Source organism: Lampetra fluviatilis, chromosome 43 (assembly GCF_964198595.1).
Source record: "Lampetra fluviatilis chromosome 43, kcLamFluv1.1, whole genome shotgun sequence".
NCBI classification, from domain to species: Eukaryota; Metazoa; Chordata; class Hyperoartia; order Petromyzontiformes; family Petromyzontidae; genus Lampetra; species Lampetra fluviatilis.
In genome coordinates, this window is record NC_136317.1 from 612015 (window position 1) to 638824 (window position 26810).

Below are 26810 nucleotides of genomic sequence, written 5' to 3' on the forward strand. Positions count from 1 at the left end.
TATTTCTACCTACGTGACTTTACCGAAACAACCTAAGAGTATGAATCCTTGCAGTCACGAAAGCTTCAAATCTAGACAAAAAACGATTTCCGATTTACCCAACGTGGTGTGATGAGTAATCGTTAGCGCAGTGGACTTGTAGAACAGAGGCCGCCGGTTCAGTCCCACTTCCCGGCGCGGCAATTAAAACAATCCCGCAAGTTTCGATCGTCGAGCAGCGAATTGATCTCATGGTTGATCATGATGACGTTGGAAGCAGTCTCATCTACTTTGTAAACAACAACAAAACCCCACATCGAACGTGAACAAGTAGCGAGAGTTGAATGAGAAGCGGTCTTTGCGTGCTCCCTCCATGGGAGCGTGGTGGTAACGGACGATGGCACGCCGCGACTTGCACGTGGTGGAGTTTGGCTGGCACGTGGTGGCGTTTGGTTGGCACACACCACCCACACACCACTCACACACACACCACCCACACACACACATACCACCCACACACACACCACACACACACACACCACCCACACACCACCCACAGACCACACACACCACTCACACCACCCACACGCACACCACACACACACCACACACACACCACTCACACACACACCACCCACACACACACCACCCACACACACACCACCCACAGACCACACACACCCCCACACACACTCCACCGACACACACACCACACCACCCACACACACACACATCACCACACACACCACCCACACACCACACACATACCACCCACACACCACACACACCACCCACACACACCACACACACACCACCCACACACCACACACTCACACCCATACCACCCACACACACACCACACACACACCACACTTTCTTCCGAGCTCGCTCGATCTTCGCGGCACACCGAGCTAAAAGCTCACCGCGTGAACCCGACGGGTGTGCGGGTGGGGACGCGTTGTCGCGGCTTATTTGCTCAGAATCGGAATATGTACTTGCACTCGGGGAATCCGATGAGCTATAAAGCTATTTTTTCGCAGATGTCCAGCATTTCATGGAGTCGCCCAGCAGCTGCGCATGTGCGACCGAGAGAGGTGAGAGGGCCTGGGGGTGAGTTGACGACTGTTCGTTGCTGGGGGGCTGAATCAGCCACTGAACGGCATGGAGAGTTAGTCTATCCCAGTTTACGAACGGTTAGGTTATCCGCTATTATCCCGAAAATACACCTGGGGCATACCGGTTGCGAAGCACTGCTCTATCCCATACAGATGAAACATTAGTCCACACTTGCTGTACTGCTAAGTGCATTGTACATGCAATGTGGTGGGCACATGGCGTGCATGCAAGATGTGTGTTTTTCTGCTGTTTGTGATCACACCCTTGTGTACAGTATTGTAGAATATATTATTTTGCCATTTTTTCAACAATGTCATTCCGATTGCGCTATCGGTGTCATGTGGCTTCACGAATAACACTGTGGAACAAAACAATTGTTGTTCCTGGGTAGTAAATGTTATTTCCTAATTGCTTCTGCCTCAAAAGTACAGAAAATGGCTATTATTCCCCACAAACTTTGCTTTTGTGACCACGACAGTTACATTCGGAAATGTACCTATTTTCAATGAGAAAACGCGGTGTGCATTTGTGTCTTTCGTTCACATAAAGTACTGGTCACAAAAGCTAAGTGTGGGAAGTAATCGCCATTTTCTATACTTTTAAGGCATGAGCAATTAAAAAACAACAGTACCCAGGAACAAACATTGTGTGACGTAGTGTAATCTATTCGGGAGTCTTGCATAGCAGTGTGACCCTCTGGTCCTAGCGCCCAATCGAGGGCAGCACTTTCCCACTCGCTGTGGATACGAGAGTTACAGAGCTGCATGACTATACTTCATAGCCAAACGAAGTGCAAAACAAAATTCGACGGTGACCAGGCTGAGACCATCATCTGGCTACACTTGAGAACCCAGTTTAATCACAGGAAGATTCCTGTGTTCGAACCCAGGATTTCAGCAGTGCTGGTTTCAGCATTCTGCCCTGTGAGCCACACAACGTTTGTGTGACTACATCTACTTGTTTACAGCTTGTACACTTTGTTCTGTTGTATGTTTTTTGTCATAATTTACAGAAAATGCTGAATAAAAAATCATTGTTTTATGTTATTTTGTAGCAAATGATCATGTCCCGATAGTAAAATGCCCTGCCTCAAATGAGCATGGGTCACACTTAATGCGCATGAAGGGTTTAATGAGAAAACGAATCCACGTTACTGTAAAAGTACAACCGCAGGAGGCTTACATGTGGTTACAGTACTGCGCAGTACAACGTCACATTCAATTTGCTGGGGACTGATGGATAGTACAGATATGTGAAAATGTCAGACATGAGAAAAGCGACTGTGGACAAACTGCTCAAAACATGGTGAAATAGACATAAGTGAATCTACACAAGATTAATGTTACATTGTTGTACAGCTTGTGAAGTGGCCGGATTAGGGGACATCCGTAGAGAAGGACAGCCGATGAATGAATGGCCTCTGAGAGGACATCCGCCGTGCAGATCTGTGCAATGAAACAAGTTCGTGAGCAGGTGCCAGGCGCATTGTCGCATGGCGGATTCATAAGAAGATGCGACGTCTTGGGACGACCTTCATCCAGCAGTGGATTGGCCATGGTCCGAGAGCAAGTTCTGTAAAGGTGGCTGCATGAATGGCGCTCATTATTATTTTGCTCCTGCTGCTCCTTCGGATGCCAACACAAGCCCTATTGTGCCCCGAATTCACAACACGGCAGAATTTTATTGAGCAATTGGGATTGCAATCAGCACGCCCACTTTATAAAGCTTGCTCTTTACCCTGTGCCAAGAGCATAGGCAGGTTAGTGAGTGTGTGGAGGTGGGTGACTGAGTGTGTATGTGAGTAGGTGAGAGTGTGTCTTTGTAAGTAGGTAAGTGAGTGTGTTGTCGGTAGGTGAGAGAGTGTGTAGGTAGGTAGTAAGTGAGTGAGTGTGTATGTGTAGTGATATACTCAGAGACACTAGGAGTAGGAGGCACTCTATTTAGTATAGCCTTCACAGGGTTCAAGGAGTAACTCCACTTCAGTCAAGACAGCTAACAGACTGCCTGACTGACAACGCCGAGAAGGTGAAGATGGTGAGGAAGACTCCAGCAGCCCGATGTGATTCCACTCCAAACAACAGCCCCGAACCTTCGCTCGGGGTCCTCTTTTATCCTCCCGGCGTGGCCTCGTTCCGCCCCCGGCCACGCCCCCCTTCTGGTTCAAATAATCGTCACTACGAGTGAGTTCCGGGCTTACCTCACGTACCCCCTCTATCACCTTTGCCCTACATCCCCCTCTCTGATTATCACGTGACCTGCTGACAGACAGGGCTGCTGCAACAGAAGATCCCTTTCTCTGCCAGCAACCCACGCTATGCTCCATAGTGACCCATTCCATGTCACTACATATGTAAGCAGGTGAGTGAGTGAGTGTGTGGGGGGCGGTAGTGTAGCGGTTAGCGCTGCGCTACGAAACCCGGCGACCCGAGTTCGAATCCCGGTCACGGCCAACACCGGTGAGTGAGTGTGTGAATCGGTAAGTAGATGTGTGAGTCGTACTCAGATGGTAAATGTTGTGGATTTATTCTCTAACACACTGGTGTGCTGTACTAGTAACGAATTGGCATGCTTTCTTTACGTGACAAACCTTAAGAAGTTGCTGTGTCGGGTGGTGGCGGGTTTAACGACACATTTATATTTACACGATTTAACCCAAAAAACCCTTATATTATGGATTATATTGGTCGCGAAATCCTATGTGTTAAACAGGTGAGTGAGAGTGTGTGTAGGTAGGTAGGTAGGTTTTGATTCTTTCTACCCATTTGAGGACTCGGTCAACCAGACTGACTGTTTAGCCTCAATAGTACTGTTGTGTTCAACTACCACAGTACAGCTCGCAGTACAGTACTGTACCCCTCTCTGCTTCTTCCCTCGCACTGTACGACTTTGGAATTCCCTTCCATCATCTCTTTTCCCAAGCTGTTACATCCTTGTTCATTTCAATACATGTGTAATGATGACTTGGACGCACTTGTCTTGAGATGGTTTCTTTAATCAGAGGCCACGTGCTCAGACTTGGACAGGCGGAGACCCCACTGCAACAGCCCCGAGTCTCCCGCGCATCTTCCTTATATGCTCAGTGTGTGGCAGTGTGTGTGCTGCGTGTGTGTCAGTGTGTGTCAGTGTGTGTGCTGCGTGTGTGTGCTCAGTGTGTGAGCTGCGTGTGTGTGTCAGTGTGCTCAGTGTGCGCTGCGTGTGTGTGCTGCGTGTGTGCGCTGCGTGTGTGTGCTCAGTGTGTGCTGCGTGTGTGTGTCAGTGTGTCAGTGCAGCGCCACACCTATTACCATCATTAGAGGAAAAAACGGTGATCCAATCTCCGACCCCCAGGAACAGGTTTGCAGATTTGCTGAGCATTTCTGTGAGGTCCTGGGGGAGGGAAAATCTCTCAGCCAGGAAAACATCATGGCACAAAGTGGGGATAACCCTGCTGAGGCTGCGGTGCCTCAAATATTGGAAGAGGTCACCCCCTGTGAGTGGCTGGCTGAGGTACCAGCTGTTGAGGAAGTACTGAGGGCGATCCGGAGTCTGAGACCAGGGAAGGCACCGGGCAGAGATGATCTCCCAAGCGAAATGCTGAGGGAGGGTGGCGTTTGTGCACAGACTGCCCTATATGACATCATAACAACAGTCTGGACCACTGGACGGGTTCCGCAGGACTGGAAGGATGCCCTGGTGGTCCCGCTCTTTAAGAAGGGGGACCGTACCGACTGTAACAACTACAGGGGCATCTCACTCCTCAGTGTGCCGGGTAAGGTCCTGGCAAGGATTATTCAACATCGCCTTGCTAGGCACGCTGAGGAGAGGCTTGCGGAGCCCCAATGCGGTTTCAGGAAAGGGCGGTCCTGCACAGATGCCATATTTTCTGTCCGTCTGCTACAGCAGAGGTGTAGGGAATTCCAAAAAGACCTACATCTCTGCTTTATTGACCTGGTCAAGGCCTATGATACCATCAGTAGGACTGGGCTCTGGGTTGTTCTTCGTGCTTTCGGAGTCCCTGACCCTCTGCTCACGATCATTAAGGACCTTCATGATGGTGAGCGGGCCCGGGTAAAACTACGTGGCCGGGAGTCGGAGCCTTTCCCTGTACACCTTGGGGTGCGACAGGGATGTCCTCTGGCCCCCACATTATTTAACATCTATTTCGACTGCGTAGTTCGTGAAGCCTTCAATAGCTGTACCGGGGGAATTACCATTTGGTACAGATATAATGGGAGGCTGATCGACGCCCGGGTGCGATCAAGGGATGGCTCCCTATTGGTCAACCACGTTATGTATGCCGATGATTTGGTAATAGCTGCTCATTCAGAAGAGGAGTTGGAGACGCTGCTGCTGAGACTGGAGCATGCCACTAAGAGGTGGGGCCTTACCATCAGCCCCACCAAAACTAAGCACCTGCCTGGGTATTTTGTACCATCGGGCACTCCACCCCCACAACTCCCAATCGGTGATGGGGCAGTTGTGGAGAGAGTGGAGAGTTTCCCATACCTGGGCAGTGTGCTTATGACCGGCTCCAGTTTATCAGCAGAGGTCTCACTCCGAATCAGTCGAGCGGCAATATCTTTTCATCGGTTGCGTAACGCTGTGTGGAAGCTACCTGGTCTGTCGCTCCGCACGAAGCTTCAGGTCTTCTCGGCCACGGTCATTCCCTCCCTTCTCTACGCTTGCGAAACGTGGACCCCCCTAGTGGAGCATCTTCGCCGGTTGGAAACATTTAGGCTGGCCTGCCTACGATCCATCCTGGGTTTAACCAGGCTGGATTGTGTGAGGAGCTCACAAGTCCTTGAAAGATCTGGGCAAAGTCCCATCAGTGAGCTCCTCCGGCGGGCAAGGCTGCGTTGGCTGGGTCATGTAGCCCGCATGCCCAGCCACCGCATGCCTAAACAGCTGTTGTTCGGCCGGATCGAGGGGGCTAAACGGGCGCGGCACGGGCTAGAGAAGAGATGGAGTGATGTGGTACAGGAGGACGTGGAGCTGAGTGGACTTGCCGATGACTGGTACCAGCGGTGTCAAGATCGGCCTCAGTGGAGGAGGCTCGTGAAGGACGCTACTGGGCAGTTGGAGGCAGTCGCCCTCCAACAACAACGGAGGGCGGAGGAGCGACGCTCACAACAACGAGCGGAGCGCCGGGTGGCTAAAGCACAGCAAGTTGGCACAGTAGGGGGCACAGGTGGTGCATCAGCCAGTCATCTCGGTCATCTCAGTCAGTCGACCCGTGGTACCTGGGTCTGCCCTGTGACCTCCTGCCAGCGGGCGTTCGACACTTCACGTGGCCTCAGGGTGCACATGGCCTGGCACAAGTGTCGTGGTGACGTCACCGCCACTTAGTGGCGAATGGCGGTTGTTGTTGTGTGTCAGTGTGCGCTGTGTGGGGGACAGGGGGGTGTCGCTCCGCGTCCGTGGCACCACAAGGGGCTCGCAATGAGAAGGTTGCGAGCTGTCTTCCTGCGTGGGAGTTAATGAGCCTATCACCTCACTGGGATTGGGGGCCGTCCATAAATGACGTCACGCGATTTTGGACGATTTTTGACCCCCCCCGTCGTCACAAAGCTCTGCCTCCCCCCCCAAGAAACATGCTTCAAATCGCTTTAAACTATTGCCATTGTAGTGCGTATTCAATGTGGCGCTGCACTCTGATGTTGTAGGAGAAAACATTTATTAAAACGTCTATTTAATTACGTGTCTATATTTATTTAGAGTTGCGCATTTTGATGTGACGTCATATTTCTCAACCCCCCCTCGTCACATATCGTCACAAATGTCTGACCCCCCCCCCCTTTAGGTGCGTGACGTAATTTATGGACGGCCCCTTGATAAAAACGAGGCCGCTTTAGTAGGGAAGAATTAACCAGTAGTTTATTCTCTTAGGTTTTTTCTGTAAAGTCACGTAGATAAAAAATAAAATTAAAATGAATAAGCTCCCCCCCCCTCCTCCCCCTTAACTTGTATTTAAGAACTTGTATCTCGGAATCTCTGCCTCACTTGATACAGCAAATCTGGCTGTGACGGTCCCACCTGATGACGGAGACTTGTGTTGCCTCCGAAACGTCGTGATGTTTTATTATTTTATTTTTATTATTACTTTTATTAATTTTATTTTTATTTTTTTACCTACGTGACTTTACCGAAAAAACCTAAGAGTATGAATCCTTGCAGTCACGAAAGCTTCAAATCCAGTAGTTTATTCTGTGGATAGACGCGCCACCGCCATGGGAATGTGGAGCACTGGTTCAGGGCTGTAGATTGATGAGGACCACTTCAAGGCTCACTTTGACGACAGCAGGTAAATCAGCTGAAGTGATTGGGAACTTCTGCAGGCTCATTGGGATGCTGTTTTTCATTATTCAGAATCACTCTAACCTGCTCTTGCTCACCTGTGTATCATTGCAATCATGTGCCGCCTACAATAATTACCATACATGTAACTCGTTTGCTGTTTTCCAGTTGTGACTCTCCAATGATTAGTTTTTCGCTCAGCAACTTGTTATCCTTTAACCGTTGTTTTGAATGCAGAAAGTTGTTCAAATCTCTCCATCGCTTGCTATTATAACCCGTTGTCAGCTCATGAAATTATTTGTGTTCATGCCTTGATCTCTCCAATCCAATGTTTTGTCTTCAAATGTTCCTGTGAATCGGCTTGGTGAGAGAAAGCTCAATTATTTTCTTGCCCCGACTCCTGTTTTCATTCGAATTTGTGCGACTTTCTTCACGCAAGGTCATTGGAACTACTTTAGTGCCATATTTTAAAAATGTTTTTGAAAATATTTTTTACAGCGTTTTCTTATTGAAGCCTGAGGGTTTTGGTAAACTGTTTCATTTTACCGTTCCCACTGCATGAAACGCCTGTGCATGGCCTCCAACCAGCCAGGACATCTCACGGCTGCGTTTCTCAATAAGCCCTCAAGCATGACCCGAAGAATCCTAACGGGTGACGTCACCCGCCCGAGTTCCCTCCCCCTCCTCCCTTATGACGTCACCCCTGCGGCATCCAAAGCGAGGCGGCCCCTCCCCTCACCCACCAAAATCCCCGCCCCGCCCCTCGCTTAATTACCCCCCCCCCACCGTGGAACCCCCGGCCCCTCGACCAAAGCAGCCAATGTATTTCATAGACCGGATCGGAGTGCCGCGCTGGGGAGTCGCGGTCACGTGTCGCCCCGGCACCGGCCAACGGTAGGCAAGGCAACAGCGGTCACATGGTGCGAGTGCGGCGGGGTTGTGGGGGGTGTAGGGGGAGGGGCTCGCGGAGGTGGGGCTTGTGGAGAAGTGGGGGGGGGCTCGGGAAGGGGGGCATGGGGGGCTCCAGGGGGAGGGGCTTGCGTATGCGCAGTGGGAAATGTAATCCCGGCATTTTGCGCGCAGAGCGAGGCAAGCCTGGGGCCGCTTTTGTCCGAGAGGGCGATAAAGAGTCGCGCTTGTTCGTAATTTGTATATTTATTAGAACTTAGATTTCTCGGGTTGCGACGACGCAGTCGTTTTTCTCGTCGTTGACGCTATCGGTTGGTGTTTTTTTCTGAATTTAATAAGGCTCTGCAGTATTTTTAATTTATTTGTGAAGGCTCCTCGTTCGCCGTCGCGTGTGGTTTTATTATTTATATTCGGCTACGTTAGCGCCGCTGCGAGAGCGACATGGCGGACAGCGACAAGCTGGCTGAGAACCACCGCATCAAGAGCTTTAAAAACAAAGGTCGCGATGCCGAGGTGAGCCTCCCGTGAATATTTAACACCCGATTTTCACTATTTATAATCGTTGTGTCAGTGTACATCTTATAGTTGGAATTGCGTTGGAGAAATAAAACCCCGGCCTCCTGAAGCCTGCGGCCTACGCCCTCGCATTAATAAGGCTTCGTCACAGCCGCCACCGCCTCCGTCGATTACATTTTAACGCCTCGATTTGGCATCAAGCGCCGCTCTTGTGAGCTGTGCCTCGTGTGCGGCTCGTGTGGCGTTTCATTTGCCGCGGGGTTCTCGGGCGGGGTGGCTGTGGGACCCCCCGTGCCGGGCCGGCTGCTGGGCCGGGCGAGGCGTCAGGCAAAGCCGAGGAGGAGGAGGCGCCTCTCCTTGACTGCGACTGCTGCGCACACTTTTACCGAAGCCCGTGGCGCTCGAAAAACTCGTTAATGAAACCATTTTTTGGTGGCTTTAACGGCGACAATCGTCTGTTGGCGGTGGCCGTGCCGATGTTTGCGTGCTGGTGGTGTTTATCGGCGTCTGTAGTGGGCTGGGTGCCGGCGTGCTCCGAGGTTTTTTCACGATGGGGGCCGCCGGGCTGAGGGAGGCGTTTCCGGGCCATTTCTTCGCTCGCGAAATAAACATTTATGTGTATATGTGTGTGTGTATGACGGCGATTGTATTGGTAAGACTAATTGTGAACAGTTGTGGTAGCCTTTTATTTTTCGTTCACGCTTACCCTTGTGTCGCCTTGTTTTTGCATGAGGCTGGGGTTCAGGCGAATTAGTCACGAGCCCAGCCCGGTGATTGCACATTGGGGAATGGTTGGTGTTAAGAATCGCAATACACGGCTACCAATCTAAAACTACAGATGTATAAATAGTTTTTATTTAGAGCTGGACATGTATTAAACACATTTAAAGCCTGTCATGTGAATATCGGTATGCTTAAGGATAGCTGCGCTGCTGACCTTAAACTAGTTTATCAAAGGATTAAATTTAGAGTTGGTGGTGGTAATAATATATATAAACCTAGCTCGAGCTTTCCTTAAAATGTAATTATGCCGAGGCTATACAATTTTTTATGAGTAAGTTTAGGGCTGGTCATATCTAACACGCTCAAGCCGGTCATTGCAATATGTTAATGATGTGGGTTGTTATTTCTCTGACCCAAGCTGTAGTTTCATAAATTACATACAGGATATAGTTGTAACTGGTCGTACCTATAACATACACAATGCTGTCATTCGAATACGATTAAGGCAAGCTAAAACCTTAGCCAAGTATAGTAATTTCCATAAATGTTCAGTAGTTTGGATAAGCCCGATCATATTTTCACTTGTATAGCTATGTTTTTTTTCTCACCTACGTGAGTTTTTTGAAAGAACCAAAGAGTAAGGAAACATACCACAACCTAATCAAGTTTAGTCATGATTCTAGAGTCTGTTGAGACTAATCCAATTTGGTAGTTAAATTAAATAGTTGGGAATGGTCATACAAAGTCCCACGTTTCTGACTGGAATATGGCTCTTATTAAGGCAATTGTTTTTAGTGAATAACGTTTTAGGGCTAAAGCTAGCTTTAACCATAACCCACTAATCTACGCATCTGAATACAGTATTTCATATTTAGGATCGCCAAAATGCCAACCTATTACCTCATAGTAATGACTCATGGGTAGCCAAAGCCACACAACTGGACAGAACGCATGCATTCGTGTCACGGTCAAGGCGAGTTACAACCCTTAACCCAATACAGTATTATAATTCCGTCACGTTTATGCCTATCTACATCCTAAATATTAAATATATTGTCGCTTCCAGGTTCTTAAATGAGTAGATTAGTGGGTTATTGTTAAAGCTATCTTTAGACCTAAACGTAATTCACTTAACTACTGTTTCCGGTTCAGGATACAGCTGCCTTAAGAGCCCTATTCTGGTGAGAAACGTGGGTCTTTCGTATGAACATTCCTATCTATAGGCAAACATAGGCATAGCCCTAACCCGCTTTCACTTAAAGTATATTCACATTGACACCTCGTATCTCATGAAGAGGATTGAAGTCAGGAGTCAATGAACCCAAACCCTCCTCACAAAAGTGGCACCCTGGTATTGAGCAATATAAGTTCCATTTCCTGATCAAATAAGGATCTGGAAGCGACAAACGAGCTGCAGTAAGGAGCCAAAATAAATAATGTTCATAAGGGAGATGGGATCAATGTCTTGAAGCTATGATGTAGGGGAAAAAAACGTTGATGCCTATTTGGTCTTCTGTCCTGCCATTTAAATCCAGATTAAAGGCCCGTCCGTGTTCCCTTCTCACTTGCACATGATTCATTATGCCAAACATTCCCATGCATATTCACTTTGACATATTTATTGTCTGTACACTTTAGTAGTTTTACATATGTTTGTGGGGATGCCTCCCTCTATACGTTAACTCCAATAACCCTTTCGTGACAACAGTCATAACATATTGAACATGACCAACAATAAATCATTCTATGTCTTCGCACTGATGATTATTTTATGAAGGAGATTATTTGAGCGACAGACCTGATATTTTGCAGGAGGTCTCTGAAGTTTGTTTATTCGTAATGAAATCAAGAAAACGGCTTTGAACCGGAGGCTCCCTTCCCATCTCATGTTAATTTTAGACACTCAGTATTTTTGGAGTAGGTGACTCAACGAGTTTGTTGAAATACTAAGGCCGAGCATTACTTTAAAGGAAATTTACGTAATTACTTGTCGTTCAAAGTTCCCATGCTTAAACCTTCCGCAGCCCCATGAACAGTTTTCAAGGTATAATATTTGAATACGTAAAAAAAACAAGTCCAATAAAAAAACAAGGTAGTTCAACTTATTTCGCTAAATAAACCGTAAAAATACAACGTTGCCGAATACAGTCGACATGAATAACAAACCAATTCCCATTCAAAATTGAACCCCAATTGTAATGGGGCTGCTGTTATAATTGGCGCCACTCAAGACAGTAACAAGTGCCAACAAACGCTGGCATTGTCATGCCCCTCTGCTTACACCGCAATTGTGAACACGAATAAATCATTAACGACGCGCTCACACCATGTTGTCTTGGGTGTTAGGCGCATTCGTTGGTTGTGTGAACTTCTTTCGCACCGTACGTTAGCCAACCGTGCTCATCGGATGTGGGTGGGGGGGGAGAACAAACTGGTTACTACTCTGATGCCCATGCAGATCTCAGAAATGTGTTCGTTAGCAAACTTGTACGTTCAAGACAAGGAAGTGAAAATACTCTATTTAAATGAGCATGCATTTTGTGTGTATAAACAATGAGTGTGCGGAATATAAAAGGTCAGTAGTGTACTGTTAGTCTTTCTATTTATGTTGGGATGCGTCCCTGGAAAACGTGAAGTTTGAAATGTATCCAAAAAGATGTTGCATAACAATTTCAAATTGCTTCATAAAAATTAATATAAACAGGTGGCGGCAGAGATTGCATTTAGAGAAAGTAGTACTGTGTGTATGTTGGACTTGTTTCGCATCGTACGTGGCCAGCCGTGCTAATCGAAGGTGCGGGGGGAATGACAGCAAACTAAACGCACGATAAACGGTTTTAAAAAATGCGTTTTCAATTTAGATTTAAAAGTGCGTACAGTGTGGCGATGCTGTCAACACCGAGGCGTGAGTGTCCGCTAGGAGGCGTGCTGCTCCCTCAAGTACGCTGCCCCAACCTGCAGCTTTTATTTTAACATTTTCAAAACAACGTTGGAGTGAATACATTCATTTTCAATCGAGCTACGTTCCAAAGTCATTGATTGGCGACGGTCTCGTGAAACGGGGTAAATGGGAGCAGCGTAAAGACGCAAGGGACTTGTAGTGATGCAAACACTTTTTGGTTACATGAATGCAAACACGTTAAATGTATTTAGCTTCGGTACCAGTGTTTGGCAAAACCTGGTGATGGAACATCCAATTAAGGGGTGAGGGTTCTGATAAATGACATTTTTATTTTACTTTACTCGGGACTTTGCTGTTTGATAAAGTTTTATTTAAATCGGTGTTGCTTTTCCCGAATGAGTGAATGAATTCCACTCATTTGCCGCTCGCATGACGTGAGCCGCCATGTGCTTGCGTGACACGGAAACATTCGCTGTTGGTTTATTACCTCGAACAGGTTTCTGTAGAGACAACAACCCAAATGCCGTACTTCACCCGACTCTCTCGCCCAAGATCTTTCCGCACGGCATAAGCGCCAGGATGAATGCATTTGATTAATTGGCTTAATGGCTTTGATTGCAAGTATATAACCTCCTTGCTAATCCGTATTTTCGTTTAATCCGAATGAGGTGGCAGTGTAAATGATTTCAAGTGTGATGAAGTGAATGTGGCGTTTTATCAGGCTTGCACAAAAATGCAGCTCCCCCTGTTACCATTTCATATGTAGCCAATGAATGTGTGCAATTCCAATAATGTGTTTACACGTTTGCTGACTGTTATTGTCTGCGGGGTTTATAAACTTATTGCTGTTGACCTGCTTATCAGATTTGACCAGTTGGGAACCAGTTTGGTTCATTCTGCTTTAGCCGAGTCAAACTCTGTTTTGTGTGGAACTAGCGGTTAGCACCCGGCGTTGACTCAGCTAAAGCAGAATGTTGATTTTTCGTATTGTCGGTCAGAGCATTGTTTTTGACGTAAAGTCACATGTTGATCAGTTAACGAATTATGTGGATCCAGCGGAGCTGTGAACTCGATTACAGAAATACTGTATGGAAATACCATGTTAGAATCATGGGTGTGAGTGGGCCATGATTCACATCATCGTAATGTGCTGAGTGGCATTTCAGAATTTCGTACGCTGGTCAGTTTCACTTGATTCGTGTGGAGGGCTGTGCAGAGCATAATGCCTTTCAGTATTCGCTGATCAAAGCGTTTTTGTGATAACCACTCAATAAACATGTGCTTGGGATAACAAGCAGAGCACAAACAACACAAACATTTACATGGTAAAGCCGCGTCGGTCATCCCCGCTTTGTACAGATGCGTTTTCGTTCGTGGCTCCACCGATCATCTTGTTGCGTGTTTTTCTTTTGCAGACGATGCGGAGGCAGAGAAACGAGGTCACCATCGAGCTGCGAAAGGTAAAGCGATTTTCATCTGCGGTTGACGCATAAATCTTCGTTGTCACGCCCACTGCGTAGAAATTGTGAGGTTGTTGGGCCTTAATCATTCATAAGGGCTGATTGTCATCTTTAATTCACAAATGAGCATTCTCAAATTCACTGTGCGTGGTATCTGTTGACGCACTACTACTACCACCCCTTTGTTTCGAGAAGGTTGTCAATAGAAATGCAAGTATCTTTATGTACTTTTATGACTGAGAAATTTGTTTTGCTTAAAAGCATTGTCGTTTGTAGACTATTCCAAATGTCAGCGAACCATAACTACTTGAGTTCTGAGAACTGTGTATTGCTGATGCTTATTAATGACAATGTTTGCTCCGGAAGTGTCGGTGTCTTGAGTTTGGTTATAATTAATATTTTAGAACTGTGCTTGCATGACCACTGGGAATCCCACTTCCCTGCATTAGGTCAGACGCCAAATCTAAGAGCTTTAGTGCCATAATGTATATTTTATTAGTCTTACTGTGTGGTTCGTTAGGGAAGATTAACACCGTGCGGCCCCATTCACCTTTCTGTGCGAGGGCTTTAACTGGTAATAGAGGGCCAGGTTTTTCAGTTCTCAAGGATACGGATGGTAAAATGATGAGCTTCAATATCCCCATCAGTGACAACAGCACATTTGTTTGTAATGTAATTGTGTCACACTCGCACTGAGGCACGTGATGGGAAGTCAAAATAATGGAATGAGTTTCACATGCTTGCCACCCTGCACATTTTTTAAGGTTTTAGAAATATGCATTAATGTGTTAGTCACAATGTGAAGTCTGTTGGACAATAACACCGTTTACCCGTGTAGTAATTGCACCAGGAAATTGTTCAATGTCAATTTCAAACTCTTCATATATAAATATATTTTTTATAATGTCGTGAACCAGTGTAAAGTACAATCTCAGATTTTAAGGTGGGGCCACACGTGGTTACCAACAGCATGTAACATTTTATTATGTTTTATTTTTATTATTTTATTACTTCCCTTCTACGTGACTTTACCGAAAAAACCAAGAAGACAAATACAACTCCTTAAGCATTGTGTAAGTGATGTCGGTGTGTGATTAACAGGCTTACAGTTTGCAATAGTAAACATTACGAATCGGCTCAGTGGCAGCCAATCAGAATTATGCTTGGGGCAGAGCCAGGGACTTAAGTTTTGATCAGTTGCCATTAAACTATCACTCGTGGAAGGCAACAAGAGAATAAAGAGTACAACTTAGGGCATTTCCATGGGTGTGGCTCCACACCTGACTTCAAGGACGCAAGTAAAAAGACAGTTCTTGGGTTGTTATTCGTGCAATCCTCAGTTCATAGGATTGTTGTTTGGGGGAGGAGGAGAGGCCTTGACGTCATAATTTGGGATTGAGTGAAATGTTTAATCCATTGAACTCTTGGTATTACAATAATGACTCTGAAATGCTACGTGAACCCAGTCTTAAGTTGGTCAATTCTACTTCATCTCTCCTCGGGGGGGTTGGGGGTGGAAGGTGATTTCCTGATCTGTTATATCAGAGTAGTGTTAATTGTGAACGCGGCTCGTTTTTTTTATAAACACGGTTACGTTCTTCCTCCACCTGCTACACGTGTCAACCTGCCCGTGGCTCGGTGAGGCACCCCTAGGGTGGTGTCACCGTCGCCATCATCCACTGATGGCTGTCACCAGCATGTTCCCACTCGTGCCTCGTCGCCGTTTACAAAGCGGAGTGATGTTCTCGCTGCACCATCACACCGATGAGGATAATGTCAAAAGTGATTACATATACTGTAATGCATGTAGAAATTTAGTGGTGTCAAGCCACAGGTGTTTTTATTTTTTCAAACTTGTAATCGTTTGAAGCTGCAGCAGCACGTGAGATTAGTTTAATTCGAATGAACATCAAGCAGAGATTCTTGTGAGTGCCCTTTAGTTCGCTGCAGGTCCAAGATTAATGTTGGAATTATGTCTTGGATTAGTATGTCAACTCGCTAAGATTGTATATCAATGAGCTTACTTTGTTCTTAAAAAATAAGTTTTAATTACCCATAAACCGGAATCTCACATGCAAAACAATACCATTTCTATTCTCATGTGTGTTGTGGACACAAGGTGGTGCTCACTGATATTTGGTGGAATTCTTTATTGGCTGTTATCTCTTTAAAATTGGTGGAGACCAATGTTTTTTATTTATCACCGCATGTATCAAGCCCTCTATCTATAAGCATGTGTTTGTGCGGTAGTTTATCTCGATTTTAAATCCCTACACAAGTGATGGAAATTCCACACTCCTATGGCACGGTGCAGTTTCACACTGGTGCTCATCCTGAGGAATGGTGAGCCAAGTTGGCAGATTTTATTCAACGTGTGCCTATCAAGAGAACAACTTTGTCAGCGAGCTGTCTGTAATTGTTATATTATAATTACGTTAGAAATCCGTGCTCGTTAATGGAAGAGCACACGGGAAATCATTCGGATAAGACATTGGATTGCGGGAAATCTCAATGCTCGCCTACTACCCCGTGCTGCTGCCTCTCCAACTCCCACCTCCTGCGCCACAGAACAAACGGGACGAGCACCTCCTGAAGAGAAGAAACGTCCCGCACGAGGAGATCCTTGATGAGCTCGACTTTGATGGCGACTTCCGGCTGGTAGGGCTGCGTGGGTCACGTGTGAAGTGTGCCAGATGGCCACGCACATCTAACGCCGATATGGTGGGGGTTTTGTTTCATGATACATTGTTTTGTTGGTTAAAATATTTTCTTGAATTTTTTGTGTCCAATAGGTTAAGAATGTTAGATGTAGGCGAATGGAGATAACAATTATCCCTAGAAGTATGAGAAATGAAAGAATTGCCACCCGAAATGGTAATCATATTTATACAAGGGCCGTGAAACGTTACATATTACTTGTTGTGATGGTGGGGAGTGCATTATCATCCCAGTAGCCTGGGTTCCATTTGCATGCACATGGGTAGCTGACTTTATTTTCGGACTCCCTAAAAGTTGACTCAGCCTTTGCCGAGTCGTACCTGGTGTCACGTGTGAACATAACCACTGGTGAGACAAAGATAGCAACTGGGCATGGGTTGTCACTCGCCCTTGTGTGGTCATGCCAGCCTTAATTAGGTGTGCATGCTTGCATCACTTCCCCCCACAGTCCACACTCCTAAATGGAGGATTTTAGATTATGACTTAGCCAATGTGTCGATCAGAGTTAAAATTATGAGTCCACTGAACTCACGCCTGTCTACCTGCCCCCTCTGATCTCACTCTACTCCCGCCCCCCACTCACTCCCGACTCGGGCAGCCAAGGCTTTCTGTTGAAGCCCCGAGTCAGTTGTTCAGCGGGAGGTCACTTATTCTCTGTTGGCCCTATCGTCTGAAACTCTCTTCCCCCCCCCCTACCATCGGTGCTCTTGACTCCCTGTTCACATCCAGACAAGATTTTCGTTTTTTACTTTGCCTATGACTGACCACCTCTCACTATAAAATATGCCCATTGCTTTTTACATCGTTGTGAGATGCAGTTGCGTTTAGTAACTTTATAAATCCAAGTTCTGTGGTGTATATATTTGTGTGCTTAACATGTGCATTGCGTATCCTTGTCTAACCATGTGTTGTCGCCCTCGTTCGTATCTGTTCCCTGCAGCAAAATGCATCGTTGGAAGCCATCGTGCAGGTGAGTGAACAAAGTTCCTTCTGATTGTTGCACCAAAAATCTCTTTGACTTTTGGCCAAGAGCTGATGAATCGTAAAGCCAGCAGTGTGTAGACAATGATTAGCTACGTGGCTGTTTTGGAGCAGTAATATTAAAGTTATGAATGCACATACCCAGGAAAGCTGCTATTGGACGCTTCTTTTCAGAAAGGCCTTACTTTGCATGATTAGTATGTTTGTTTTTTATTATTTTCTGAGCGTGGTTGGTAAGGACCCAGAGTGTGGTTGAAAAACTCATGCATACTCGTGAACGCTTCTCAGCTTGCATTAATAGGTTAAGCAACCTCCTTTCTGTCGTAGTCATCATATGCGCACCCATCCCTGTATAATGGGGGGGGGGGGGGGGGGTGGTAAAGGGAGTCTCTCATGATCATGGTGTGAACCATCAACCCTTCCAAATAGCTGCACAATTCATATTAAATATATATTTTCACAACATGAGAAATTGCATTTTACATTAATGTGGTTTATAGGGCTCAATTAAAAAAAAATATTTTTGCCCAACACTTGGCTCTCCCTTAAGAAAGCTTTAATCGGATTGGCCTGCATTGCTGCTTAACATAATGCAAGAGAGCTTAATTGTGAATTTAACTTGGGCTTATTTGGGGTTTAGTGTTTTTAACATGTAGGGCTTTCACGACCAATGTTATCCATAATATATGTTTTTAGGGTTAGATTGCGTAAATATAAATGTGTCATTTAAACCCGCCACCACCCGACACAGCCAATTAGTAAGATTTGTCACATAAACAAAACATGGCAATTTGTTACGGGTACAGCACACCGGTGTGTTGGAGAGTAAACCCACAACATTTATATTTCGAGTACGATGTTTCGCCAATTATTACAACTCGCATCATGATGCTAGTAATTACAACTAGCATGATGTTAGTTGTAATTAGTGATGCAAACGATTGACCTATGATCTGTTCTAAATGGAATTCACAAGGCGTGTGGTGGATGCAGCAAAACGGTGAAAATTCCTTGCGCTTGATTGCTGACACGGACCTTTGAACGCAACCCCCGGGCTGCAGTACTTGTGTTTTGCAGCTTGTTTCTTAGATGGTCGTGATTCTAACTGTTAATCTTGTTGCCTTGGTGTGCAGAATGCAGCCAGCGACAACCCAAATGTGCAGCTCAGCGCTGTTCAGGCTGCACGGTGAGATTGACAAATTTGCACACACAACGAAACACCTCTGCCAAATAGAGCCTCTCCCAACATTGTTTGGTGAAATAAATCCGTTGTTTCGCTGGGTGTTTTCCTGCAGCTGCTTGGGTCATAGGAAATAAATGGCCGTTGAAGCAGCATGGGAGATTAAATAGTATTGCCAAAAATGGGGTTGTCTTCTGTGGGGCAAAACTGAAATGTAACATGTGAGGTCTATCTCAAGCATTGTGTTTATTTATAAGTGTATATTTTATCAGCTGTTTTTTGTGTAGTCAGAATTTTAGTTTTTATGGATATGAAATCATTTTTGTTCGATGTGTTAGAGTTAACTTATACAATAATCACAATAACGTTACAGCCACTGTTACAGACTGACAAATAGAAGTCATGCCAATATTATTTAATCCTTTAAAATGTACTTACGATAGTACCTTGCATAGAAAAGTGACCTTGGAATGAACGATGGGGATTTAGTTTCTAAGGAAAAGAAACGATGATGTAATTTCTGTTTTACATTTCACTCGTTAGATGCCTGTCCTATAATGGGTAAGTCAGCTGAAATATAAACAAAATTGTTAAATATTTGTTAATCCACTGAATGCCAAAAATGTATGTAATTGTATTTAAATTAAAATTGTATAATGAATGTAAAGAGCATGGTTGTAAGCTTTGGAAAGTTGGTTACCTCCATGGATTCTCATACAAACATTTGAATTGCCTGAAGTTCAAGTGTAGTTCAACTGGTTTTGCCATGTTATCTTCTGATGATCATATTGGTTCCATTAATGAAGTTTTCCAATGTTTGCTCCGTTTCATAGGCGTAAAAGCGTGCACATGCACACACACGGATCACTGTTCAGTCTTGCAGCCAGCACTTAGTATGGGTGTAACAATTGCCCCCCCCCCCTGCCCTCAAAATTCAGGCTAAGAATTATATCTAACTGTTTTGTTCATGTAATTTTGTGGTGAATGTTGCAGGTGCTCTCATGGTTGTAGGGGTCACATGATAATATTATGTGCAACATACATCTAAAAATACAGATTTTTACATATGCATGGATTTTATTCGCATATATAATGTGCTTAAGAATTGATATTAATAGATGCATTTTCACTCCCCTGGCTGTGAGTGAACACTTGGTAAGGTTGGCACGGCACAAAGCTGGCTGGAATGAAGTACACCCAAGCTGACATTGTCTACCAAATGCTTGCACACAGTATGGGATACGCACCGAGGGCTAGGCTCGCGTACATGCCTGTATTAACAAGCTGTTATGTACGATATTCGTGATGGTATTTAATTATTGCAGGAAGCTGCTCTCCAGCGATCGGAACCCCCCTATTGACGACCTCATCAACTCTGGGATCCTTCCCATTCTCGTGCAGTGTCTGGAGCGAGAGGATAAGTGAGTATCTGATCACCAGTGGCACATGCACACACCTTAGTTGGCTCCCACTGAATTTACTACATCGTTCAGTAAGGAAAGTTTCCTGCATAGTCAAATCAGAATTTGTAAAAAAAATTGTAACAAAAGCTAAAAGAAGCATGTTTGAGAATGCTAGAGGAAAACGTGCACTAAATCGCATACGGAAAGTTAGAGACCTCATTGCCTGTTAAGAAAAGTAAGGGTGCTTGGGCAGGACAGATTGCTAGAAGGTTTGATGGCCGGTGTTTGAGATTTAACGGAGTGGCAGCCAATGGAAGGAACACACCCAAGCGCGCGTCTATCTTGCAGATGGAACGATTAAATCAGCTCATGCTGTCGCTGGATGGATTGTTGCATAACGAGGATTGAGATCAGTTTGACGTAGGCTTTCGTGACCACAAATCTGGCTGTCGCCTGATGAATCTAGTCGTAACTACTGGTGAAATGTCGTACTCAGATTGTAAATGTTGTGGATTTGCTCTCCAACACACACCGGAGTGCTGTACTAGTAACGAATTGGCACGTTCTGTTTACGTGACAAACCTTACTAACTGCGATCTAACCAAAAAAACCTGTTATGAAGGATTGAGATATTGTGTGACAGATTGGAGAGGCCTTCATTAAACTGAATTAATTATGATCATGTACTGTACATTTTAACATGGTAGGGCTTGTTATTGATGGCAGTATGCCCTTGTTTGATAGATGGAAAGAGACCGATTTGGTGCCAAACTGTTGATTTAAAACCAGATTCATGCAATTGGTTTTATATCATAAAAGTTATGAATTATAACCCACTTCATGAATTTTTTTTTACTGCCATCATGACAACTGTCTTGGATGAAAAGTAGTTTTTCAGTGAGCTTTACTTGCAACATTTGCACTAAACTAATTTTTATCATCTTTAATTTAGCCGTGGCTGCTGTTAGAGCACAGCAGCATTGCATTGAATATAAAATGAGCCAATAATAGTTTTGGATAAGAAAGTCTGAAATAGAAGTAATGACATGTAATAGTACATGTAAATATTGCACCTCTTGTTTCATCAGCAGCAGTCATGATCCATTCAGTGCTCTGAAAACCTCTCACTCTCGATGCAACTATCCATCTAGTCTTGCACATGAGCCAATTTCCTCACTCGTCCCTGATGGACATCCTCTAGGGAATGTTCCCCCTCCGTTGGCCTCCTCTGTCATGAGTCAACCACCAGCCATCGTCCCGACCAGCGACACGTCCTGTCCAAGCGCGTTGTCTTCACAGCTAATGATGTCTTTAACTTGCCTATGCTCCCGAAGCTGTTTGTTCTCCTTCGAGTTCTCACGGTGTAAATCCAAGCATGCACCTCTCCACGCTTTGCACTGTTCAGGTATTATAACACATCCACTATCCAGCTTTATATTATAAATAAATTGTTAAAATACCAGGGGATGTCAAATGTTGGTTCACAGTGGATGGAGAATAAGCGGCATGCAAACACGGAGTGCTGCGTAAGAGCGGCATCCTTTGTGAATGTGTCATGTTTACTTGTGTGTATGTGTGTTGGTTTGACTGTAGTCCGTCACTGCAGTTCGAGGCGGCCTGGGCGTTGACCAACATCGCGTCAGGAACGTCGGCGCAAACGCAAGCCGTTGTCAAGTCCAGTGAGTGACACTCATTGCATCTTGGCTGTGTTGACTGTTTTTCACACTTTGACAAATTGGTTCACTTGCTCGAAGCCAAGTAAAAGCGTATCTGTTCAAACCAGCATTGATTGGGTGGTGCTTGTGTTGATTGGTGAATCTGAAATGTTCGTGATTATTTCACTTTCCTTTGGTATCTTAACCATTCCCTCCATAGGACAACTCATCTTTACTTTGCACGAAGTAGTTATAGTTTTATCGAATCTGGAGTGATGCAAGCCAATTATGAGTTAAGCACTCTGCCATAGCGATTGCCAGCCAAACGTTCATAATTGACGACAAACCGTCAGTCACTGTTGGCCAAGGGGTACAGATACAAGCTGTCAAATGCCTTGCCATTGTCATCAGTAAACACTGCCTCTTGGTAAAACCTGCTTGTTTCCCTACAGATGCTGTTCCCCTCTTCCTGAAGCTGCTGCATTCGCCTCATCAGAACGTGTGCGAGCAGGCAGTGTGGGCCCTCGGAAATATCATCGGTAAGTCAGCTTTTGTCCGCTTGTGTCGCCGTAACACAAATGTCTGTTAAATGGGATGAATCGGTCAAGGTTCACTTTCGTTGCGACATCGCAGATATTTTTCCGTTATTTTTTTTAATGATTAACTGATTCCTAAAGCTACTAGGGTAATTTATTTTAACGCTTTGCTTGAATTGAACAAACAATTGTATTCCATGATAATCGTTTACAAAAGTCGGGTCCAACTGTTGAGTTTTGCAATTCACGGGACACAAGTGTACCTGGAGAAAACCCATGGGCGCGCGTGAAGATAACATTCAAGATCTATATAGTCAGCGGGGTTGAGTGGTAATGCAGTGGTTAACTTGCTGAGCTATGAGCATGGCCACCCGAGTTCAGTTCCTGGCCATGTCTAACATTACTGGCGCGTGGTATCTGAAGCTGTCCTGGGTCCCCCCCCCACCTTTACTAGTCTTCACTAACCAGCGTGGTAAAGTATGATGAAACATCTCCCTTAACTGACATTCTGTGCAAAGGTCTTCATCCAGCAGTGCATTGGCAAATGGTTTTAAATTCAATTATGTTGTCAGCAACCCACTTGTGCTTGCAATGCACTTGCCACGTCACGGAGCCCGGCAGGTTGAGAGGTTTAGCCCACGCGATGAAGACTGATCCACCGCCGAGCGTGGGCCACACACACCTGGCACGACGTTTTTAGGGTTGGTGTTCGTGAACGTTGTGTAATATTGAATGTAGTTTCTCTGTAAGTCGATATGAAAATCAAGGCATTCCCGAAGCAGTGTTTTGGCATAAATGTTGCCCCCTGCATATCCTAACTGCGAGTGTGGAATCACGCGGCAACTAAATCCGTCGCATTATTAATAACCCCTCGCAAACGCTTAGGAGTTTGCCCGTGCTATTCTTAACATCGCCGTCTCTTTTTCTGTTCTCAGTAGCCACCCTCCCCCTCCGCCTCACCCAGAAATAAACAGCAGTGTAACATTTCAGACATTCGTGTGTAGGCCTTCAAAAATAATCTCCTCGGAGCTCCCACTGAAGCTTGCCTTGGTGTATTCGCCACAACTCCACTTATCTGTTTGATGTTGCTTGTTGACAGGTTGCGCGTGCCTGTGCTAATTTGAATGACTTTTGCCGGATACGTGTGCGCATCTGTTGAGTGCGTCCTTCACTCTGGAACTCGGTGCTGGGGTTTAAAAAGTGGTGGAATTTTGTCTGTCCTTGAATAGAAAAATTATTAAAAGCAAACCAATATAGTAGTGGTTTCTAGAGCTTCTGTGTGTTGCGCACATCTCAAATGGTCAGCGCAGTTAGGGATATGCACATTATCCAGTGATCGTAGCTGAGGGGACGTTATGAAAGGAGCCGCCACCAACTGGAGGCACGAACGAGTGCAGTCTTGAGCATGGAGTTGGCAGCTGTGTGGATGACCACAGAGGGAGACCGTTCCGGCAGCAGAGGAGAAGGGGAGAAACTTCTCATTCATCTGCGGTTGGCTGAGGATGTCATTTAAGTGTAACTTTTTAAACTTTGATGACCGATAAGTAATATAAGGCTGCACTGCTGTGGACTAAGTGAAGCCTAATCTGTTATGGATCCCTCTTGGACTGCAAAGCCAGATGTGATATTATCACAAACATTTGATTCAACTACGAGTCTGTTGTACACACCACCTAATTATTACTCCAACCGAGGACCATTGGAGCAATATTCTCTTTGCTTTATTAAATAATAATTTTGCTCTGTATCGAAGGTTGGTTGCAATTATTTAATATTCATACATATTCCAGAACAACAAATAATTAAAAAACAACACGCAAAATACCAGTTGTCCCACTGTTTAATAGTTTTTTACCTTTTGCTATCTGGTAACATTGCAATTAAACCCTTGCTCCCTCTGCTTATAATAAAAAAAGACTGCTGCAAGCAATATTTGGAGAAACCCTAAAGGACTTGAGTGTCACTCACTGGACTTGACAAAAACATGTTCAGATCAACATTAGAAGCGTGTTCCATACCTTTGAATTGCAAAGCTGGGCAAATATACATAACCAAGATATTGTTATCTTAACAGACCTGGCTAAACTCAACATTGCCAGACTCCCACGGAAGCAATAAATGGGTACAATATCCACCGTGTGATCAATATGTTGGCGCTGAATGGAATTCTTTGTCGCTGCTGCAGGGGATGGGCCGCAGTGCAGGGACTATGTAATAAGTCTGGGCGTGGTGAAGCCGCTTCTGGCCTTCATCAACCCTGCCATCCCCATCACCTTCCTGCGCAATGTCACCTGGGTCATCGTCAATCTCTGCCGCAACAAGGACCCGCCCCCACCAATGGAAACCATTCAGGAGGTGCGTGCCCACCTTAGATGCCAAGTTGACCACCTAAAACTTGGATTATGTTGTCGACCACTTAACTATCATGGAGTGTTTGTTGGCCACTTAGAGAAAGACGCAACTCAAGAAATACATAACTCTTAGCTTGGAGATACTTGTCCCCCTGGCTGTCCAATACGAGTTTAAAGTGTTCATACTGAGAAAATAATCATTTAAAGTCTGTTACTGAAACGATTGTGCTTACTGGTGTGATTTCTGTATATGTAAACTGTGCTACTTAAGCAGCCTTATAGGAAACAATTGGATAGTTAGGCTGCAGTTGTATTTATCACTCGTGCTCTTGACCATGCCTTTAAATATGTTCTCATTAACGACGCTTCAAACTCCTAGGACAGCCTAGAAAAACGCGGTGTGGATTTTGCAACTAATAGTATCTTTGCCAGGTTTCTATCATGTCTTAATATCACATGTTTTACAGAATACTTAGGATGTCATGTTTGTGTTTGATACCCTTTAACACCTCTTGAGACACTTTAATTTTGCTATGTTCTTAAACAAAAATGATGCTCCCAAATTATGGAGGGGCCCAAAATCGACGATTGAGTTTTATCTCCTTTTTAAAATCTGATGTCATTTCGACTTGCCTGTTGGATATCGTTGTAAGCATTGACACACTTATATTTGTGCCAAGCTTAGTCCTTCTAGAACATCATTATAATTTGCATCAGTAACTCATGCAACTCATATTAAGCTGTATATATGAGAAATGCTATTATTTTTGGATAGAGGTTTATTTAACTCTCAGACCAAGGTCAATGAGATCCATCATATGCCTCACCTAACTGGTCAACGTTAGGATCTTTGGTAATCGCCATATTAACAAACATTAACCTTCATGTAAGCAGACAAACCCTGTACCAGTTTTGAATAATTTGATGCATCTTTTACTGATTATTATGCACAATCCAACAAGAATGAAAGTTGCATGGGTATCTCACTCAATTTCACTATGAAAACATGTTTTAATCATGCCACCAAAAGTGGCTGTGGATAGTCAATTTAGTTATCTAAGTCTCCAATGAATATTTCGGCTAAGCTGCCTTTTGTGATTAGCAATTCTTAGAAAAGAACACTTTCTTATCCCGTAGGGACCTTTGATAAAAATGTTTAAATGTAAAAAAAAATCACTGCAGTCTCCTGAAGTATGTGACCTTGAGAAATGTCTCGGTCCATGTTGCAATTAGTCTTGCCAAGTGGCATATTGTGTGTGCTTTGACCAAACTTTGCCAAGTGGCTAAGGCTCCACTTCAATGTTAGGGTGGCTCAGTCCACAATAAGTTTAAAATACCACACTTCCAGGATATTTATAAATGTCGTGTGAATAATGTATCGTAATAACCTGTTGGCAAGCACACTAATATGGAAGCGGAGAGTGTGCTTTGACCAAATTTCCTTTGATATTACTTTTTACCTTAACATGTCAACTTCAAAGTTTGTAAGGAATATATGTCTAAAGTGGTATCTCAACTACAAGTGGTTACTCTTTGCCCCTTTTAGTCAGTGCTAATGACAACGAGTTTTATCGTGACATTAATTTTTCGTTTTCTTTTTCAGATTCTTCCAGCGCTCTGCGTTCTTATCCATCACACAGACATTAACGTGAGTTTTTGTTGGGATGCATTTGCTGCCGAGAACCCCCACACCACAATTTCTGTCCAAAGATGACGACATTAGTAATTTTCACAGAAACAAATACATTCTCAATTTACTGCCAGCCGATCAAAACAAAAAATAATTGCGGCAGAACCAAAGTTTAGGAGAAAAAAATATGCCGCCTAAATATCACGTGCAAGTGTTTATTTGACTCCAACTTTGCAAGTTTTGTGTATTGTAGTGAGGGGAAAATGAAAGCATTGTGTGCAGCCATTTAAAGGGTATATAGTGCCAGAATGTGTGCTCATTTAGAGGTTATTGCGGTATCGTTACTTGATTATAAAGAGCCACATAAATGGAAGCGTCTTCACTGTTTCTTGACTTAATTTAACAAATTGGGATATGAAAGTCAGAAACCACATTCACATTATGACAGAACAACCAAAACATCACAGTGAAGTTGCCC

The 26810-nt window shown here is 44.7% G+C and overlaps 1 protein-coding gene across 4 annotated transcripts in view; it reads left to right on the forward strand.

Moving 5' to 3' along the window:
* Window positions 1-8417: 8417 nt before the first annotated feature.
* KPNA3 (karyopherin subunit alpha 3) overlaps window positions 8418-26810 on the forward strand; it is a 28162-nt gene continuing 9769 nt past the window's right edge. For 2 of the 4 annotated variants that reach the window (XM_078876052.1, XM_078876051.1), the window contains exons 1-10: window positions 8418-8790; window positions 13834-13878; window positions 16447-16536; window positions 17537-17566; window positions 18711-18763; window positions 20083-20178; window positions 21742-21839; window positions 22268-22354; window positions 24537-24706; window positions 26306-26350. In XM_078876052.1, coding sequence (XP_078732178.1) covers window positions 8719-8790; window positions 13834-13878; window positions 16447-16536; window positions 17537-17566; window positions 18711-18763; window positions 20083-20178; window positions 21742-21839; window positions 22268-22354; window positions 24537-24706; window positions 26306-26350 — 786 coding nt within the window. In that variant the 5' untranslated portion in view covers window positions 8418-8718. The remainder of the gene's footprint in view (window positions 8791-13833; window positions 13879-16446; window positions 16537-17536; window positions 17567-18710; window positions 18764-20082; window positions 20179-21741; window positions 21840-22267; window positions 22355-24536; window positions 24707-26305; window positions 26351-26810) is intronic. The other 2 variants (XM_078876055.1, XM_078876053.1) reach the window with 1 other exon arrangement.